This window comes from Doryrhamphus excisus, linkage group LG15 (genome assembly GCF_037039965.1).
Source record: "Doryrhamphus excisus strain RoL-2023G ecotype Guam linkage group LG15, RoL_Dexc_Guam_v1.1, whole genome shotgun sequence".
Taxonomy (NCBI): domain Eukaryota; kingdom Metazoa; phylum Chordata; class Actinopteri; order Syngnathiformes; family Syngnathidae; genus Doryrhamphus; species Doryrhamphus excisus.
In genome coordinates, this window is record NC_136371.1 from 2,331,205 (window position 1) to 2,351,212 (window position 20,008).

The window sequence follows — 20,008 nt, forward strand, 5'->3', positions numbered from 1 at the left end:
CGTCTCAAGGAAAGAGTCAAGTGTTTTCTAAACAATTCTAAACCTTTATTTTTCTACCAAGAGTGAAAAGAAACAAAAGGCAACATTAAAATAAAACGTTTATACACAAACATGACAACAGTGTGTCTCTGCAATAATAATAATAATAATATTGTTTGAAACAGAGAAATAAAATAAACCGACAAAGTGAGTTACCATAAAGTTATCTTATTTTGCAGATGAGGGAGAGAAAAGTGGAACTGAGGATAACAGACATCAGCACTTGAACTTGGAAGTTTGACAGTGCTATTTAATGGCGGGGCGGGGCGGGGCGCAGGGGGGGGGTCCATTTTGGGAAAGTAGCACCAAAAACATTAATGCCTGTTTTAAACACTTTCCAAAATGTCAGTATATTCATAATCTTGTGTTCTCTCTCGGAACAAAACTTAACAAGATTCAGTACACCTAAAAAATAAAAATAGTCATGGTTCCGCTGCACGCCAGGATCCTATTTACGGCCCAATAGAACCCAACAGAACCCGCTAGCTTATCCACCAACTTCAACACTGTGAGCTGAAGAAAAAGAACCTACAGCAGCTGGCGCTCGTGGGGCTTCCACTCAAAGTACTTTAATACGGTGGGGGTCACAAAGCATACCGACTTACCTCGGGGACAATTCTAGACCAAATACACGGCTATCACAGAAGTCCCACATGATCCAACAGCCTTAGCAGATGACAGGTGAGTGGGGCCCGGGGGAAAAAGTGGAGTGGAATTTTGTCAGGGTTGACAAAGAAATCAGGGCTTTGATGTGATGCGTTTGAGTGAAACTGGAGTGTAGAAGAGTCTTTGCTCTAAGACGTCTGATTTAATGAGGGATTAGGTGGGCACTGAGGACAGGACCGGGATGTCCTGCAAAGGTTGGTTTTTTTTTCCTGGCAGTGAATCTCTGCCCTCTCAGATCCAGCATCCACCATCACAGACTCTTGAGGGGGGGAAAGTTTCAATCAATGTCTTTGCAGTGTCATGTATGAAACCAATAAAAGGATAACCATACCTCTGTATGTACCTGGGCAGGTAGGTGAGGTGAGGGGCCGAGGCTTAGGGGGCAGGATTTCTTGGGGTCGGATTCGTCCAGTGGCCCCGCCCCGGTCCCCTCCCCGCTTCCTCCTCGGTGGCTCTTTCTTTTCCTCTTGGAGTCTTTAGCACGTCCTCGGCTGCTTCGCCTCTGTTCTTCAAGCTCAATCTATGGGCGGCATGGAGGACGGCAGGGTTAGAAGAAATGCAGCTCATGTTGAACATCTAAAAAGGAGTCAATAATGCATCCTAAAATATGCACACCTGGATGAGCGTGTGCAGCGTTTCAACGGGTGGATCGGAGGCAGCTTGCAGGACTCTGCCGATGATGTGCATCTGGTCCAGAGAGACCTCAAGAAGGTCGCCTTCCAGCTGCAGCTGCTCCAGTCGCTCCTTTGTGGCCGAGGAGAGCTGCACCACCTGACCTTTGAGCTGAGGCAGCAGGGGTAGGAGAGCGCCCACACCTGAGCGTGCGGAGCAAACATTCGGGGCTGGTTAGCAACAGCGGCGTGCGTTACGTAGTTGAACACGTGAGACACGCCAACCTACCAGCGGCACTGCGGTCTTTGCTGATTCCGTTCTCGCAAGCAGCCTGGAGAAGAATCACGTCAGGCAAAGAAGTCATTTTTTGAATTTCTGTGTAATTCCTAAAACACGTTGACCTCCATTACCTGCGTGCCGTTGGTCTCCTTGGTTTTCTTTTTAGGCGAATCTTCGGTGAGATCGATGATACCGTCCTCACCTTCCCCTCCTTCCGAGTCCGACAAAACAATCACGGAGCTGGCCTCCGCCTCCTTTTGCATATCCTCCTCACAACGAGGAGTCTCTTTGAGTTCTTGCAGCGTCTGAAGGGCTTGGCGCAGCTCGGGGATCTCCAGCGCTTCTTTGGCACGGCCCTGCCAGGTGATGGCTCTCTCCGTGAGACACTGCAGCGCCTCGCCTTCGGGCAGACGCACGGGCAGTCTCTGCAAGGCTACGAGTAAAGCCAGTATGGTCTCCAGGCGAGGGCGCCGTGACCGCTGACAACGCGGACACAAGAATCGCGAGTCCCACTCCCACCAGCAGTGCAGGTTACTTGGCGGTCCGGACGAGGGCAGCAGAGAAGGGAAGGGGACGCAGCCGCAGTGGAACCAGTCCTTACAAAGATGGCAGCGCAACTGAGGGGTGCGCGATGGGGCGCCGCACACGCAAATGGACGGTGCGGGGGCGTTACCAGTGTGGTTGCCGTTCTCTTTGACAGAGTTTTCAGATTGGGCGGATGGATCCGTTTCCGTGGTCCCCTTCCCGTCCTTGCGACTCTCTGCATCAAGTCCGGTCTTTCCCATGTTGACTTTCTGCAACCTCAGTAGCGCCTCTTTCTCACGGTGCTCCCCTTCTTTGAACGCCATCGCCTGGGGACAAGAGGCACACGTTGCATCACACCCAAGAAAAACCTCATCAGTGGAAGTCAGTCTTAAGATTACGACACGCTTGGCAAACTCACAATGGCCGCAGGGTCCCGGAGGTCCTGAGCAGAGAGGCCCAGGGTGTTGGTATCGCAGTCGTCTAATGGGTCGTCCAATGGCTCCGCCTCATCGTGTCTCCTTTTAGCACACGGACACAACACCTGCGAGGCAAAACCACGTGTTACATCATAAACGTTACACAATGTATCCGGATTGTGATGGTTGACGCGTTCGTGCACCTCAAGCAGACTGTGCTGACTGCTCTTCTTCAGGAAGGTCTTGGTGGCCTTGTCCCGCCACGAGTGAGCGCTGGCCACTTGGAGCTCCAGTTGTCGCAGCTCCTCCATGAAGACAGGCAGGTCCCTTCCAATGGCCACCAAGCCCTCCAGGTCATCCAGACACGGGTAATGCTCCCCATTCTACAAAAAGTGAAACATCATTTTTGTCATTTTGACACAATGAATATTTCATTTGAACATGCATCAGATTACAATTGAATGCATCACATAATGAATTCACAGTTCCACATGTCAAAAAGGAGTAGGAAGAAGCAAAGCTTATTAAATCCTACCCCTCCATCTGGTACTTTTACAATCAGTAACTGTTACATTTGTTCACTTCCTGCTTTCCAGAATACAGTTTAAGGTTTTTTTAAAGAGGAAGTTTTAAGTCAAAATTGATTTTTTTTTTGTTGCAGTTTTCATTTCACTGATGACTGCCTTGAATGAACACTTATACAAGAAGCATTTGGCTTGAAAGTATGGTATAAACTTTTACATTTTATTTCTTTATTTTTTTTAATAATGCTCCTCGTGATATGAGCATCCAATGCCATAATGGGTACCATAGTAAGTGTCAATATATATCATGACTGGTTCAAGACTCTTCATCCTTGTATTTAGCAAACATCAACTGCTTGTATTGTTTCTTGAATTGGCTCATCGTTGTGCATTGTTTGATTTCCTTACTCAATCCATTCCATAGTTTGATTCCACATACTGAAATGCTATGGCTAGCATAACGTAGTCCTAGCATAGAAGTGTTTCAAATTTAGTTCTTCCCTGAGATCATATTTCTCCTCTCTTGTAGAGAAGTATTGGATGACATTTTTAGCTAATTGGTTATTTTTAGCCTTATGCATTATTTTAGCTGTTTGAAGATGAACTATATCAGCAAGTTGAAGTATATGTGATTTTAGAAATAAGGAGTTAGTATGTTCTCTGTAGGCGGCATTATGAATTATCCTAACTGACCTTTTTTGCAGTACGTTTAGTGGAGTGATTTCTGATTGAGAACAAATTTTGCTTTGTTTTATATATATAAATATTTCTGGCCACCTTATGTTGTATATTTATAATATGAGGTTTCCGGCTCATATTTTCATCTATTGTGATCCCCAGAAATGTATTTTCGTTCACCCTTTCAATGTCCACACCGTCTATTTGTATTTGCTGGTGTGTGTCCTATCTGCTGTTACCAAACAGCATGATTTTAGTTTTATTTAGGTTCAAGGACAATCTATTATCATCAAACCATCTTTTTAGTGTGACCATTTCTTCTGACCTTTCTAATGATTTCGTCTGTACTCCCCCCAGAACAAAAAGCACAGCAGCAGTGAATCCCATCACTTTAAGAGACAACAAAGGTATGTTTTACCTGGATTTCTTCCAGGTCTGTTACCCAAGCGCGTGCACGGCTCAGACAGCCCTGTAAAGTTTCAATGTTGGGCAGCTTGACTGGAATGAGCTGGGCTTCGTTTACAATTGCCTCCAGGGTTGAGAGAGGGTGTTTTTGTCTGGACAAATAAACAAACTTCAGAACAAGGCAGACAGGTTGTAACACGACATGACAGCGGCTGTCCGTTGTGTGTTGTACCTTTGTTCCAGACAGATCTGCGCTTTCTCCTCCCAACGTTCTGCAATTGTCAGCAGCTCCTGCAGCTCTGCCATGGCCGTCTCCACAGACGCACTCTGAGGCACGCTGCAGCCCGCTTCCAGCAGGTTTCGCAACACCGCCAATGTTACCTCCTGTCTCTCACCTCCCTCTGAGCCTAGGGTGCGCCTGACCTCTGCCAGCCAGTGTCCCTGCTCCTGGAGGCCCTGGAGTAAACTACACTCTGGCACCACCACGGGCATTTCATTCCCCTGCTCCAGTAACATCTGCAACTGCTCTGTGGGTGGAGAAGCCTTCCTCCAGTCACGCTCGTTGACCAGCTCCTGAGCTCGGTTCTGGTAATCACTCACCGTCTGCAAAACCGCCTTAAAAGAGAGAAAAAAATGGTGCTGATTGCAAGCAAAATATTTCATTTTTCTAGTAACAATGTCACCGCTGTTGCCAAATCATCAGTAAGAAAAGTAGGTACTGGCTGGTTAGCACGTCGGCCACACAGTCGGGAGATCGGGAAGACCTAGGTTTGATTCTCTGCTTGGGCATCTCTGTGTGGCGTTTGCATGTTCTCCCCGTGTGTGCGTGGGTTTTCTCCTGGTGCTCCGGTTTCCCACATTCCAAAAACATGCATAATTGGGGACTCCAAATTGTCCATAGGTATGAATATGCTGGAGCTTATCCCAGCTGACACTTAGAGTGAGAGGCGGGGTACACCCTGGACTGGTCGCCAGCCAATCACACTCACATTCATACCTATGGACAATTTGGAGTCGCCAATTAACATAAATCTTATATATGTGTGACAAAAGAAAAGGACCGTAAAAAAAAACATGGCTTGTCAGCCATGTTTTTCCGCATAGTTAAAAAAATGTCCTACGTGGGTGGTGTGGCCGCATAATATGGCCGCTCAGAGACTAACCTCTCAGGAGCCCCCCACCGCTGCTCAGTGAGAACCCAAACCACAAGTCCCCAAATACCACAAAACTCACCAACGACGGCGGAAAAAGTAGCTACATTTTCGACTAGTTGCTTTTGAGAAAATATGTCGCCAAATTGTCAACACAGAGTGTCACAAGATCTGGTCCTTACCTGCACTTCCTCCAGCTGACCCATCACACACGGCAGGTTTTGCATGGTGTCTATCAATGATTTCAGCTCCGCCAAAGTCATTTTAGCTTCACTAAAAAGACAGCAATGTGTGAATGTTCTGATATGACCAATTAGCAAACATGTTCCACGTCCTCCATCCCACCTGGTATTTGAGTTAGTGAGGAGTTCCGTGCTCTTCTGTTGGCATTGCTCTATGTCTTTGAGAACAGTGTTGAGTTTTCTTAGAAGTTCGTTATCAGGAAACTTCCTTTCTGCTGCTTCGGCCTTCAGCATCTCCAAGTAATCAATTCCTGGGATTTCAATACCAAATGAGTTCAAATTCTACTCCATACATTAAAAACTTGAACCAAATGTGTTTACCTATCTTGTTTCCTTCCTCTTGTTCAAGAGCCTCTTTTACCCTGTTGGCCCATGAATCAAAGGACTCTGAGCGAACCTTTAATCGGTGCAACATGGCCAACAACTCATCCAAGGTATATCTGTACCTGTAAAGAGATAACAAAATGATAATGTAGCCAGTGTACATTGAAATAACAAAGGGGGGTTTCATGTCTCAAAAAAGTAAATGTCCCAGGTATCAAGGGACAAATGTTCAGCACAGTATATACATGCTGTGGTTTTCAAACTGGGGAGCGGCGTTATGACAGAGGGGCGTAGGGCTACCATGACCACGTTTCATTTATTTATTTTTTTTCAAGAAAATATTCAATTTATATATGACTATTTGAAAAGGTTGTAGCTTGAAATGGTAATAGTTAAAGGCATGGTATAACTCTCCATCTCCAAAAAAAAAAAAAGTTTGGGAACCACTGACCTGAGGTAAAGTTTGTCAGTGGGGCAGTTGCACAAGTCCTGAGTGTGATACAGACACACTAAACACTCGGGGCAATTTGAGCAGGCCAGTGCTGACAGGAAACATGTTGTCTTGCATTTGTCACACTGTCGCTCATCATCCGGTAACAGCTCAAAAGCCTCGCGCTCAGCTTCGGTGATGCCCTGCATGCAAAGCACATTTTAGAGTTTAACTATCCGATGCAAACCAGGCACACAAAAGGAACAGAGCCAAGAAAATGTCCCTCACCCTTTCCATGAGAGCTTTTCGGAGCTTTCTCTCCTCTTGGACAATAATAAACATTTCCCGGTGTGTTGCTGCAGCTAGATTAAGGTCCAGTTTCTCTGGACTGGCTGCCATTTTACAGGTGAGTTCTTCGTGGGAAAACACACAATACCTTCGCAAACGTCGATAATGCTCAATGCAGGAACGGCCAGCAGGCAACTGCAGCAAGACAAAAAAAAACAATGGTTCATCTCATTGTGTCAAGAGCATATGACACAATTCGGACACTTACCCAATCTGCAGTACAGAAGTTTACTGCTTCTGCAAAGTTATATCCCTGATTGAAGCCACTGTGGTAGGCTCGAGGGAAGGTGATGACAAACTCACCAGCACACTGGTTGGTGCGTACAACCTGAAAAAACAAACAAACACAAAGTTACTTTGAGCCATCATTATTTGTGCTGCTAGAATACGCATTGATGAGACATACCGGTACACCATGAGCCATGAGAATGTTTGGGTTCATGATGGTGACCAACTGGTGCAAGAGGTCTGGCTGGAACTCAAACAACTCTGGAGTCAGTTTCTTCATCACCTCCTCCAGTCGCTCAGCGGCCACAGAAGGAACCCCATACCAGGTCTTGGGCTCACCCCTGATGATGAAAACACTTTTAAAAGCTGTGCCCAAGTTAATATACAACATCCAGAACTATTCAGAAACAAGTTCCTCCCGTACCAGTGTAAGTAGTTGATTGAGTAGCTCCAATGATCCTCAATATGCCAGCAGAAAGCTGAGAAGACCATGCCAACATAAAGCCAGGGCACCTTCATGCCGGAGATATCGCCATTAATGTGGCACAGGAGGGACTGTTCCAGCACAGGCATCACGTTCAAGTTCCAACCACAGCAGGCGTAGTCCTGAGAGGTACAGACGTTGAGTGTTATTTAATCACATACACAATGGATTTGTTGTTTGCCTTGACTTAATATGTTGTTTACCATGCACATTCTTCTCTCCAGTTTTTACTCTTTATTTCTCATTAGCTGAAAATCTTGTGGTTAAGAACCAGTGATTTATAGAGGAAAATCTAGAAAATGATCAGGGGTGTCTATTTCATACCACTGCAAGCACACTGGCCTCGAGTAATTCTTCAACATCAATGATTATCTGTTCCCGTGCCTGAAAATGACACCCGTTTCCTTGTCACATGACTTCAAGTTCTGCTGTTTTACTACAATTTCTCTAACTTTGTTACATTTGCAGACTTATTTGGTGTTGTCCTGGTTTATTTTGTACAGCGTTGACGCCATCATTAATAAATAATGCAAGGGAGGTGATCAACCTAAATGATACGTTCCATTATGCTGTATTACTACGGCCATGATCGAGTAGGCTGTCACTAGTACTGAGCTTTAGGTGTAAAGTGGAGTGAGACACAATATGATTGCCCTACTTTGAGTACGGCCTAAGACCACAATACCCTTAATAATGTCCGTGTGGGACCGTATGGGTGCTCTGTAGCGAACATGTCACAAACGCGAGTAGGCACACCTCTTCTTCCTTTGTCAGACTCCTCTTGCCCGTGTTCATTGGGAAGCCGCTGCCAAACTCTTTCGAGTGGATGTCTGCTCCGTACTCAACAGTCACGTCCTCCTCTATGCTGCTGACTAACCTCCAGAACTCCCTCTCCACAAGTTCTGTGGGAACCATCTGCAGAGGACAGAGCAACAGATGTCTCCATCTTCATGCCTTATAAAGCAGAGCTGTGCGTCATAATGGATTTGGAGTTTGCTTACATGGACAGGCATGTTGAAGTAATCTGCTTTAAATGCGTCAGCCATCTCTCCAAAACTCTGCAAACTGTACTCTCGAGTTGCTTGCTCAAATCCAAATGCTTCTGAAGGCTTTTTGCACTCCTGCAAATAAGGAAACCCGACAGCAATGAGTTTTGTATGCTCAACAAGATATTTTACAGACAGTAAAATGTTATTTTGAAAGCTGAAACTTACTTCTGCAACACACTTTGGGCATCGCCAGTTGCCTTTTGGCGGATCAGTGAGTGGAGGCAGTAGGCAGAATGTGTGGTAGTTGTCATCACAACCATCGCATAGCATGAGTTTCTCATCATCATCTCCACGACCACACATCCGACACACAAAGGAATCCACCTGTGGCAGTCGTAGTTTCAGTAATCAAAGGTTTGCAAATATTCGTAAAAATATGGGCAAAAAAAAGGTTTTGCTGAAAACTTTAATGGGCACAAATGGTTTGCGTTTGACTTTGGAAGTGTCTAACAAAAATTCCCAGCATTCCAAGTCTGACTTGCATACGGATGGATCTGTTTACTTACACACTGCATGTTGTTGAGATTGCGCCGTAGCCTCATGGTCATTTTGGTGCATGGACCATCTGTAATATGTTGATTTATTTCTTTTTGACGTTCCTCCGATTCTTCTTTCTTCACTTCAGCCATAACCTCTACCTTAACTTCTGTTTTGATCTCTGCCTTGACTGTGATACTGGAGGGAGGCAGATGGGGAGTAGCCGAGCTCTCGTGCTCGCTTTGTTGTGTCTCAAGAGGCTCTTTGACAGAAGTGTCAGCGGGAGGAGATGCTATATTGTCCTTGATCGTCACAGTTTGAGGCAGTTCATCTACTAGAACATAATTAAGGTGAGTCATTACAGGACTTACATCAAAAGACAACCAGAACTTATACTGCTTACCCTTCTTCCTAATGCCTCTGTCACGTGCCACGAGTCCAAGTCCCATCATCTTGGGCCCTGCACCATAGATCTGAAGCTTTTTCAGTTCTGGGTTCTTCTCTATGTCTTCCTCGGTAGGTTCAGGCTGTGAATAAAAGCACATGATCGTCATGAAATAATAGACACAGGGATGCTGCTTTCCAAAGTACACAAGCCATGTACCAGATGCAGAACAAACTTTAGAAATATAAAGTTTACAACCAAAGTATCACTAGAAGGGGTTATTATAACTAGGTTAGAAAGGAAAGCTCCAAGGTTATGACCCATCACCAAAGGAAATATTCAAATCTACAACCATACACCGAGACTAGAACACAGACCACTTTTCATGAAACCACCACTGATGTTCTCATAGCAGTGGTGTCATGATACACAAATAAGGGTTTCACCTCACTTTTAAGAAAGCTACAATGGCAAATTTTAAGACCGGACAAAGAGACTTATTTAAACTGAGACACAAAACAATGAAGGTATTGCATCATCATAACCCAAGCATTATGCTTTAAGCAAATTTAAACAACAATACCTAAAAATTATTGGTTTTAATCATGACGGCAGTTATGCTAATTTTTGGCGCTTTGTATCAAGTTGTGGACTCGTATACAGCAGCTTCACACGCTAACCCACACAGAAAGCTTTCTAAATCTTCCAGATTCTGCACCGCTTTTTTCAGTGTTTACATGGACTTCCTGCTTCAAACCCAAACGGTCTGTTTAATTTACTCCGGCCCTCCTCTAGGTACGCTCACTCCGCTGTGATTGATCACACTCCCAAGCGAGCCATCCAAAACTTCTTTCAGGGTTCACTTCACAATACCAAAACCTCATCACCTGTTTTTAGCTTAAACCCAAGTTTAAGCTTGCAGTTCAAAGACAAAAAAAGGCAAGCCGTCTAAAAACAAAACAAACAAACAAAAAAAACACACGGTGCCAAGGTACCACTATAAAAATGACAATAATAAAATACTTGCAGCGCTCCAGTACCTTCACTTCTCTCTGGCAGTCACCTTACACCATAATTCACAGCAACAGTAGATACAAATAAATTTGATCTTGCCGAGAGCGCCATCTGCCAGAGCTTTGAAGCTAAACTTAGCATTCAAGATAACCTTTTCTTCGTCCATTTGTGCTCATTATTTCCACCACTCATTTTCTTCAATCTGCGGTGTGGGTAGAGTCAAACAGGACTTGCGCTCATTAATTGCTTGTCAAAAACAAAGCGCTGTGTACTGTATCTGTGTACATTTTAACTCCCAATAGTTTGTTGGTTATTTAGGTGAGTAGGATTTTGCAAAAACTACACAACAAAAAAGAAGAACCAGTTAAGTTTTGTTTAAGTTATGGACAATTGTGTGGCTCGAGGATACATTGCGGTGGAGAAAACAATGCTGCATGACACCTTACACCCATTGTAATATGCAGAACTGTAATCACAGTTCTGGAGAGTATCGGTGAATATTAGTCTGGCATGATCTGGCAAATTTTTACCATTAGCCTACTCATGAAAGTCAATGAAATTAAACAATTTTGCTTCACCAGAACGCATGCAACTTAACTGTTTAGCGCTGCAGCGACAACACAAACAGCAATACAACTCAACGAGGTTCAGAGCAGCACTGACCAATGACAAAGCATATCAAGCCAAGCAAAATCCTAAAAAAAACATGTAGGAAGGCGGGAGAAAACCAGAAACCCAACCTAGGCATAAAATGAAACTGGCATGCTATTCATAGTTCATTTGATTACGAAGGATGGGTGTGGATGTAAAGTGACACACATCACTTCATGAAACACCACCAGGCAGTCATTAATGATATCACTAATAAAATAATATCTGATTATAGTCCTGAAATTCCACTACCTCTGCATCTGTCTGTAAATTAGGTCAGAATTTTCTGAAAAACCAACTGTTGTCATTGTGGCTTGTATGTATGCCAACTTATCACAGCCAGCCATGTGAAGTGCGGTAGCCAAACCGTAGAAGTGCAAACATGGTTGCATGTTAATGAACATTTTGAAGTGGTTAGTTTCACTACAAAAAAACACATGTAGATGCCAAAAGGGTGCAGCAGTGAGGGGAAAGAAGTCAAAAGAGCGTATGGGCTGAGGATGAGCTAATATGCTCAAGAGGCAGTACCGCTGAGATGAGTTGAGAGCCAGTGGTGAGAGGATGGGGATTCGGATCCTCTGGACCCTGCAGGGGAACACAATAACAGCAACAATAAACTAAGCCGGGAAGAAAGTACATTCAGGGAGAAGAGGGGAAAAAGAAAAAAAATGACACCAGTAGTCATGGGGGAAATTGCATTATTATATTGTCACCATTCGAGTTAGACCTATTTGCTATAGTTACCATCTATACAACTACTTAAAATGAGTTAATCCAGAACAAATATATGTACATATTTGCCCCTGTAAACCCTTCTCAATTTGTCAGTTGGATTAACTCATTGCGAGTAGTACTCGCTCATCCCTAGTACAGACTCCAGTTGAAACTGAAACCAGAGAAATGCAACAAAATGGAGCGCAGCGAAGCGTATAAGCGTATTCAAGAGTCAAACTGCATGCAGAGTATGACAAAAATCATACATGTTGGCAGGTCTGCACTAACATTGAAGGTCTTTCCTCTCACGCGCCCACCCCGCTATTTGAGAAGCAATGCCAACAAAGACTGACAGCGGGTGGGTGAATTTTCAATTTTACTGTCAAATGGGTGACAGAGCCTTGGACTTGACACTGCATACGTGTGAAATTGCACCAAAGCGCATCCTTTATGGCACCCTTGCACAAATGCTCTGCCCCTAGTTGATTCTTCCAGTTGTACTTTCTGCACAACTGTAAGTAAGTAAAAACAACATTCATTACAATTTGGCCATCAGCACACAAACATGCACATGTAAATGGAATGTAAATAATACATGTAAATGGTCATGGGGGAAAAGATTAAAGAATGAAGCAAAGAGCAATACTAGCAGGTTAAGACGGAGCACTGCAGGATGGAAAAGAAACAAGCTGACAAAGTGCACAATTGCTAATTGCAGACACACGCTGTAATCAACACAGAAACTTAGTTGTCAACAGAAACATCAGCAATTAATAAGAAACGACCATCTAACTGTTGCAGCATACATCTTCAGACGGGTGACAAAATGTGAAACAGCAGAATAGACTTTGTTTGGGTGTGAGGGGAGCAACCCACAGGATAGTTTGAGGATGCAAACATGGCGACTTTTTAAATCTGCAATCCACCTATCAACCCAAAAGAAGGATGAGAAATTATGGACTCTCATGCCGTAAGTCATAAAATACTGTAATTTCCAGTGTATAGGCTGCTACTTTTTTCCTCAACCTTTGAAACCTGCAGCTTTATATGCAGTTTAAATATGTAAATCGGAAAACGCTATTACCGCCATAAGGACACAAAAAAAGCACAGTAAACAACTACGACACGGCATCAATGACCGTTTATACTATAAGCAAATGTAAAACATTGCTGGACTTGAAATTATTCAATAAACACCGTAAATGTAGTGCCAAGATTACAAGGTCTGTTATGATTCATTAAAACGACAAGGAAATGCAACAAAGTCGCACACGTACCTGGAGCCAGGAGAATCCAGGCGCTATGATGACAAAGGTGGCCACAAAAGGTGCCACTGTACGTTATGAAATCCAGTTATGTTCCAGAGGATAAATCCATCAGAAATAATATATAATAGCAGCAATTTCACAAGTGACCTAACGTAAACCTTACACACTGTACTGTATGTGGTGCAATGGACACACACTTCTTCTGGTTCTTCCTTTTGGTCTCCTTTAAATCCCTCATAAACAATATATCACGCTCAGCCTTCTTTCATCTCCGCAACATCTCTCGACTCAGACCCTCTCTGTCCCAACACTCGCCTGAAATGCTTGTTAATGCACTGGTCACTTCTCACCTGGATTACTGCAATGCTCTTCTGACTGGTCCTCCAAACAAAGTCATCCATCAACCTCAGCTGATTCAAAACTGCGCTGCCAGAATTATTACCAACACTAGATATTTTGACCACATTACACCCGTTCTCTTTTACCTCCATTGGCTTCCAGTTCAACAACGCATTCAATACAAACTCCTCCTTATAGTGTACAAGCTGGTGACCCCCTACTATTCGTAGCTAATATTGTATGCCTCACACAGGTACCCTACACTTGAGTACCATCTAGTGGATCAAAAGCGAATGAACTTTGATCATTTAAAAAAAAAAGATTAACATTATCAACTATCGGCCGATAATTAATAGCACAGGTATCAACCTTTTTTTTTTTTTATTGTGACAGGCTGATCAGTAACCGTGAGAAGGAACATGAGTATAGGGAAATATTTCCCCAGCAGACTGCTCATTCATCGCAGCATGTCCTCACAAACACTAACCAGCTACCTCCTGGACTAAACATGTCGAGACAGGAACCAGAAACATAGCTAAGTTGGCGGAAAAAAAACTTTCAAATCCATGTCTCAGACCGTGAGCTTGTGAACAGCAATAGTCTGTGAAAACCAGCTGGGTTCGCTTAGTTTAGCAGAGCACGCAAAATTGTCCAATCATGTATCAATAAATTTAAGGGTTTTTGCATTTATTTAACTGGCATCATTAACAGAATTTAAATTTAAATGAAAACTAAAAAAAAATGAATTTAAAAAAACAATTTCAAATTGATTTCATAGGGCCCAATATATGACCTTTTTTATTTGATTGCATCATTACTTTGATGTTTTTGGAAGCCCATAGTTGAACAAACTTGGCCCACTGCCATCCAATCAATTTCACATTCAACCAATATCCGATGTGAGCTTCGGTTGGGGGATAAAAAGACCACCAATGCTCATAATGACAGGATCATATGCCTGAAAATGTAGCTAATGACAATCAACAAGACTATAAAAATCGTGAGTAATCATGTTTTCGGTTCTGTGGCTGCTCTGGGTCAGAACAGACTGAAGGTTTCACACATTAGTATAGTATCAGTTTATAAAAGTACTTCTGACAGGTACACAGTACATCACCAGTTTAGAGGCACGAGGAAGCAATGGAAATGTCATCTAAAAAAAAGGGGGAATTCAAGAAACTCACTGTGAAGGTTTCAGTGCACAGCTGCGACGATAGTGTTCAAATTTAAATCAGAACAAATACAAGTGCTTTCACTTACTTCTGGCTGACAGCGGTTTGCTCGCCGCCCGTAACTGCTCATTTTGGATGGCTGGACTGATTGACGCAGTGGGATGGAGTGGGGCTTGTACTCCTTATCCACATCTTCACCATCGTAGTGCTTTGGCTTGCAATGCTAAGAATTCCAATCAAGACAAAAATATAAATGTATACAACATCTAACTGTGGTCACATAGATTGAAACTAGGGATGTCCAGATCCACATTTTTTGGCTTCCGATACAATCTTTTTGCTTATTGCTGAAATTACTTTTTAATTACACAACATGACCAATGACAATTTTTTTTAACAAACCACTGGCAGAAAAACCTTGCTAAATACTTTTAGGGTAGGACTAATCCTTTAACATGGTTATAGATCAATTTGTGGTGTGACTTGTGGTGTGACAGAAGTCGAAGTAGGAGAAGTTGAGAGGCAACCAGCTTTGAGGCGCATCCTCGCACCTAAGGCAACCGCATCAGCCCGATCTCATGGCAGAAGCAGATATTATCCAATCTTCACAAATACGGTGGATCGGGACATGCCTACTTGAAACTATCTATGTAGTGACAACCAATGGTAATGCAAATCAAAAATATTGAGAATGCTAAGTAATACCGGCAAGCTGGCACCAGACTGGAACATTTCAAAGGGGTGGACGATCCTCTCGTAGTGTGAGCGCAGAAGAGAACCAATGTTCTTGCCTGGAGGGTAGCCAAGCCTCTGAGCTACACGAGCCCAACGCCGCTCCTTACAAACCATCTCAAAACCGCCTTCATCGGTCACAACCTGGAATACCAAAATCATTTCAGCAAAACAAAAGGTGAAGAAAAAGCAATACAGCCTCTGAAATAGGTTTTACTTCATGAAATTAGTGGTCACCTTTGACAAACTAAAAAGATCTAGAATACGTCTTTCAATATGAGGGATTTTCAGGGAGGAAGCCTGAACCTCCCAAAATCTGGCGATGCGGTCCAAATAATTAAGCTTCACTCTTGTCTGCGCCTGAAGAAGTATGAAGAAGACAATGAACAACAATGTCAATCACTTAAATCCCCTAACTAAGCAAAAATAGCTTACCTCCAGTTCATTAAGCCTCTGGATGCGTGGTGTAAAGCGGAAGGTATCCAGCTCCACTGAAAATGGTGGTTGCCAGTCCTATTAAGAAAAAAAAAAATCACATTCAGCATGGATGTCTGCATTAACACAACAGAGACTAATTCCTGCTTCTCTGCCCACATCTTAACTTTGAAGGATCCTCAAATATCAATCCTAAAAACACTTCAATTAGGCATATTATCAGATTTTATATGTGGGTTGCTCAGGGTGTCACAAAACGAGACAATACATGAGATTAGGTCTACAGTGAGAGTAATTCACACGCATATGCGCCTACAAATTACACTGTGTGAGTGGAAAAAAGAAAAGTGGAACACTCATGCAAGTACATGTTTCAACCCTTTCATTTGCATTTTGCTACTGAAATATTTCCACACAAAAGTGAATAAAACTTTTTCTCGCACTGATGCAGCTGAAAGAGTGCAGTTGTATTCGCTGATGTACAGCGAACCGGCTATGTTGGATACTGGAGCGTTGACATACATGTTGTCCCAATCATGTGCCAATATATGTTTTTTGTCCCCCTGATCACTACTGCTTTATTGACCTATCCCTATTTCAACATTACTGTCATGAGCACAGTGTTTCCAGAAATGTGAAGGGTCAGGCAATTCGACTCATTGCAATTGTCTATATTACGTGACACGATCGTGTCAACCACTGCTCATCTACACAAGAGGCCCTTCAGCTGCAGCTGCCTCTGTCAGCGGGATTCCACAAGGTAGGAGTGAAATGTGTAGAACTGTAGAAAACCTTATTTAACAATGTTTTTAATTAGGCTACATAAGCAACAAAAGAAACGTGTTGTTCATCTTCACATGGATGAGGCCAAAATGACAAAACCGTAAATTGTAAGCTTTGCTAGACTGGTTACACCAGATCATCAAGATTATTAACGTTAGGCCATTTGGCAAAAGGAAAGACAATCGCAGTAATTTAAACACCGTCGCTAACTTAACTCGGTTTAAGTAACACTTAGCAACTTGCCAAGGTTGAGTCCTGCACAGGTCAATTTTCATACATGCAGCTCTGAATATGCCAAACACAATACCGCGTCACGGGTGTAACGATTCTGAGACCACCCACGAAATGCGAAAACTGCTAAGCAATTACCCATACAAATGGTACGGTAGATATTTTTGTCAGCAATTATAGTATATAATGGTAGGATCTGACAAAGATCAGCTGCAAACTAGCCAACCTTTTTTCTTGCTAAAGCTACTTTTACCAAATGAAAATGCAATCTACTATTGCTTGTGGGCTCCTGAGCCCCTTGCATCTGGTTGCAAAAAATTCAATGACCGAGATAAATGAGAATATTCACAGGCGTGCTTGTAGAACTTAGATACGGTTAATTGATTTTCATATATTTTTATTAAATAGGTGAAGGTCATATTAACTCGTTTTCTTGTGTTGTAATGCACACATAAGGATTGTGAATGATTGAAAATTCCAAAACAATATGCAGTTTTCAATAATTCACACTTCAGCTCTTCCATTTCTCATCTTTAAAAACTCGCTTCCTCCTTCGTCCTCTGTGTTGGTGACGAAAGCGATTCCTCGAAGTGAATAAAAAAAAAAGAATATTTTTGTGATCGAGGTACTCAAATTATTCTAATAATTGTTGCAGCCCTATTCAATAGTGATGTATTGCGCTGATAAGCTCGACTAAAGGTCAGAATTTGTGTTGCTAATGAACTGTACTTTATGATAATTATCAAACAAATGTCAAACATAACAGAGAACAAAGTATTTTCTCAACATGACGCAAAAGCCAGTATGTACTTACTTGCGGAGGTCGAATCTTGCAGATTCCAGACTTCTCTGCAATGGGACGTATCTTGGCAATGTAACCCAGAGGGTCCTGGAACTCCTCCCATGATGGCTCAAAAACTGGACACTCCGGAGGAGGTATAAACTCTTCCCCTTCCATTGCCCTGACAAAACACATGTTGACAAAAACATTGTTTAATGGTTACCTTTCAACTACAAGCTACATTTGGTGTTACTTTGCCTCAAAGCATCAATCAGTACATTGCATCAGTTGCTAGCAGCATAATACACAAGATATTACAGTATTAGAATGCAAATGTGTCACTGTAACGATAGCATAAAATGGAGGCACGCTTGTACAACTTTGAAACAGGAGTGACCTCAATTTCCAACAGTAAATACGTCAATACCACAGAGGAAGTGGTATTACCCTTAACATGGCCAGCTCCCCACCCTAGTTCCAGACACAACAAAACAAATGCACGACTCTGGCAATCAGCATGGTTAAAAATGGAGGAGGTGGTTCAGATAGATCCCTCATCTGTTGCCATGCACCCACATAGTATCCCCGCTTAACTCAATGATAACACATGTGTACCGTCGAGAAACGCGATACTACTTAACGGAAATTACTTTCCTCAAGCATTATTTCCCAAATAGGGCTTTAATTGAAACAAACTGATGCTGCGTAAGCTTGTAGCCAAACAATGGCGTGGATGCCATGAACTCAAAAGGTAGAGAAGGCCATAAAGGCATCACTTGCAAGTGTTTGGATAAGTGCATTTAAAAAGGCTTTGAAGTAACATAATAGCAGCAATTCGACAATTAATCGATACATGAAATAAAACCACTTACAAGTTATTACCGACGAAGTTTAAATCAATGTCAATGGTACTTAGATTACAACTGCTAGCTCCTATACTTAGAAACCAAAATAAAACTATTCGTTGCAGTCAAAACGCGCAATAAAAAATGACGACATTTTACGTTGTCAGATGACTGTCAAGTCTTGTTTTGATCCACTTCAATCAATTCAAAGTCTTTTTTTTCTACTGTCCAGGCACCCGTGTCAAAGAGAGCTAACGTTAGCATCAAGGCCTCCAATTTTCCTTAGCCCAGTCCCATCTCTTCCCACGGTCTTGGTTAGCGTTAGTTAGCTACAAGGTAACATCACGGCTGTGGGAATTAAGCAAACACAGGCACAGATGAGCTAACTTGCGTCAACGCCAGAAGCAAGTAATAGCGAGTTAACTGAATGGGTTTATCGTCACATACCAAGAGCAAGTCTATATAAAATATTTCGAGAGCCATACATGTTACATTGTCTCGGCGTGTGCCAGTGACTGACCCGTAGACACCTCGATGTCCCGGGCTATGATAGGGCTGCTGGCTGCTCCCCTTCCTCTGTTGTTGTGATGACTGGTGGTGGTTAGCTAACGAGGGCCAGCTGTGCTTGGTGCCGCTGGCGAGCTACTGCTGCTAGCAAAGTTACCCGCTTTGCTGCCTCAATTCTCCATGTACTTCCACTCTGTTCAAAAATGTGGACGCGAGGCATCCGTTTAATCTTGATGAGAGTCTCAAACCGCAACCGTTGTGTCGTTATCAATCATTTCCCGATATACATTATCTCCCCCTTCAAGCCATCCTATCTTTCTTGACGAGCCGCCATCTTAGTTTTTTTTTCTCACGACCGAAGCACAACAAAAATCCCTCATACTTAAGTCCGCGACGTTTATTCTCTGAAAGTAGTGCCCACGTACGCAAATTAACAACGGCGTATAGTAAAGCAACAAATTAACAGTTATTATTAACAGTAACAGTTACTCAATTGCAACCCTAAACTGTTCGTCTGTTTAGTGTAATGGGTCATTCCAGAATTGGAGTACATTTATGTCTCAGCCAGACAGTTTTATGTAATCTATGTCCAAAATACTAAGCATCTGAAAATAAATAAGCTGTAAAATAAATCCGTTACATTGAATAATATATACATTACGATTAATGAAATTAAATTATCGTATATAAAACAACTATATTTTTGATATCGATATAGACGGGATTTCAGCTGTATCTCCCTCATGCCTGGGAGGAGGAGCGTAGCAGTAGCACGGTGGAAGCTAACAGGCTACCGTGGCTCACTAATATACATTAGAGAGCATTAAAAACATTTCACCACCTTATGCGTTTCTCATGAAAGGAAAAGCGACCTCTTCATATTGCGAATATATGGTCCCCGTTGCCATCCATCCATTTTCTGTACCGCTTATTCTTATGAGGGTCGCTGGAGCCTATCCCAGCTGTCTTCCGGCGAGAGGCGGGATCTGGACTGGTGGCCATCCAATCACAAGGCACATATAGACAAACAACCACTCACATTCATACCTATGGACAATTTGGACTTGCCAATTAACCTAGCATGTTTTTGGTACTAAACAAACTCATATTTGAAACTTTGGCATCTTTTAATACAAGAATACAACATTCTAACTACATTAATAGGTCAGAAAAGTGGAAAAAGCACAATAGGTCCCCTTTAATAACATTAATTTTGACTGAATTTGTTTTCATGTTATTTTTAAAAAATATTTTAGTTGAATAATATTGTTGGT

The 20,008-nt window shown here is 42.7% G+C and overlaps 1 protein-coding gene across 7 annotated transcripts; it reads right to left on the bottom strand.

Moving 5' to 3' along the window:
- Window positions 1-19: 19 nt before the first annotated feature.
- On the bottom strand, window positions 20-19,185 carry kdm5c (lysine demethylase 5C). 7 transcript variants are annotated; one of them, XM_058050599.2, is made up of 29 exons: window positions 18,713-19,185; window positions 17,416-17,563; window positions 15,588-15,665; window positions 15,390-15,512; window positions 15,126-15,296; window positions 14,509-14,643; window positions 11,456-11,512; window positions 9,281-9,404; window positions 8,907-9,211; window positions 8,566-8,724; window positions 8,353-8,472; window positions 8,108-8,266; window positions 7,292-7,473; window positions 7,046-7,208; window positions 6,848-6,967; window positions 6,580-6,774; window positions 6,313-6,494; window positions 5,859-5,983; window positions 5,641-5,788; window positions 5,478-5,568; window positions 4,377-4,759; window positions 4,158-4,296; window positions 2,741-2,920; window positions 2,540-2,662; window positions 1,728-2,447; window positions 1,606-1,648; window positions 1,321-1,520; window positions 1,049-1,225; window positions 20-964 (listed from the first exon to the last, which is right to left on the bottom strand). In XM_058050599.2, coding segments are annotated over exons 1-29 (4,761 nt in total). In that variant the 5' UTR covers window positions 18,715-19,185; the 3' UTR covers window positions 20-955. The 7 variants fall into 7 exon arrangements, with proteins under 7 accessions (XP_057906582.2, XP_057906576.2, XP_057906580.2 ...); XM_058050593.2 differs by having other exon boundaries at window positions 22-964; window positions 1,037-1,225; window positions 18,713-19,183; XM_058050597.2 differs by lacking the exon at window positions 18,713-19,185 and adding an exon at window positions 18,255-18,649 and having other exon boundaries at window positions 22-964; window positions 1,037-1,225.
- Between the last annotated feature and the right edge of the window lie 823 nt (window positions 19,186-20,008).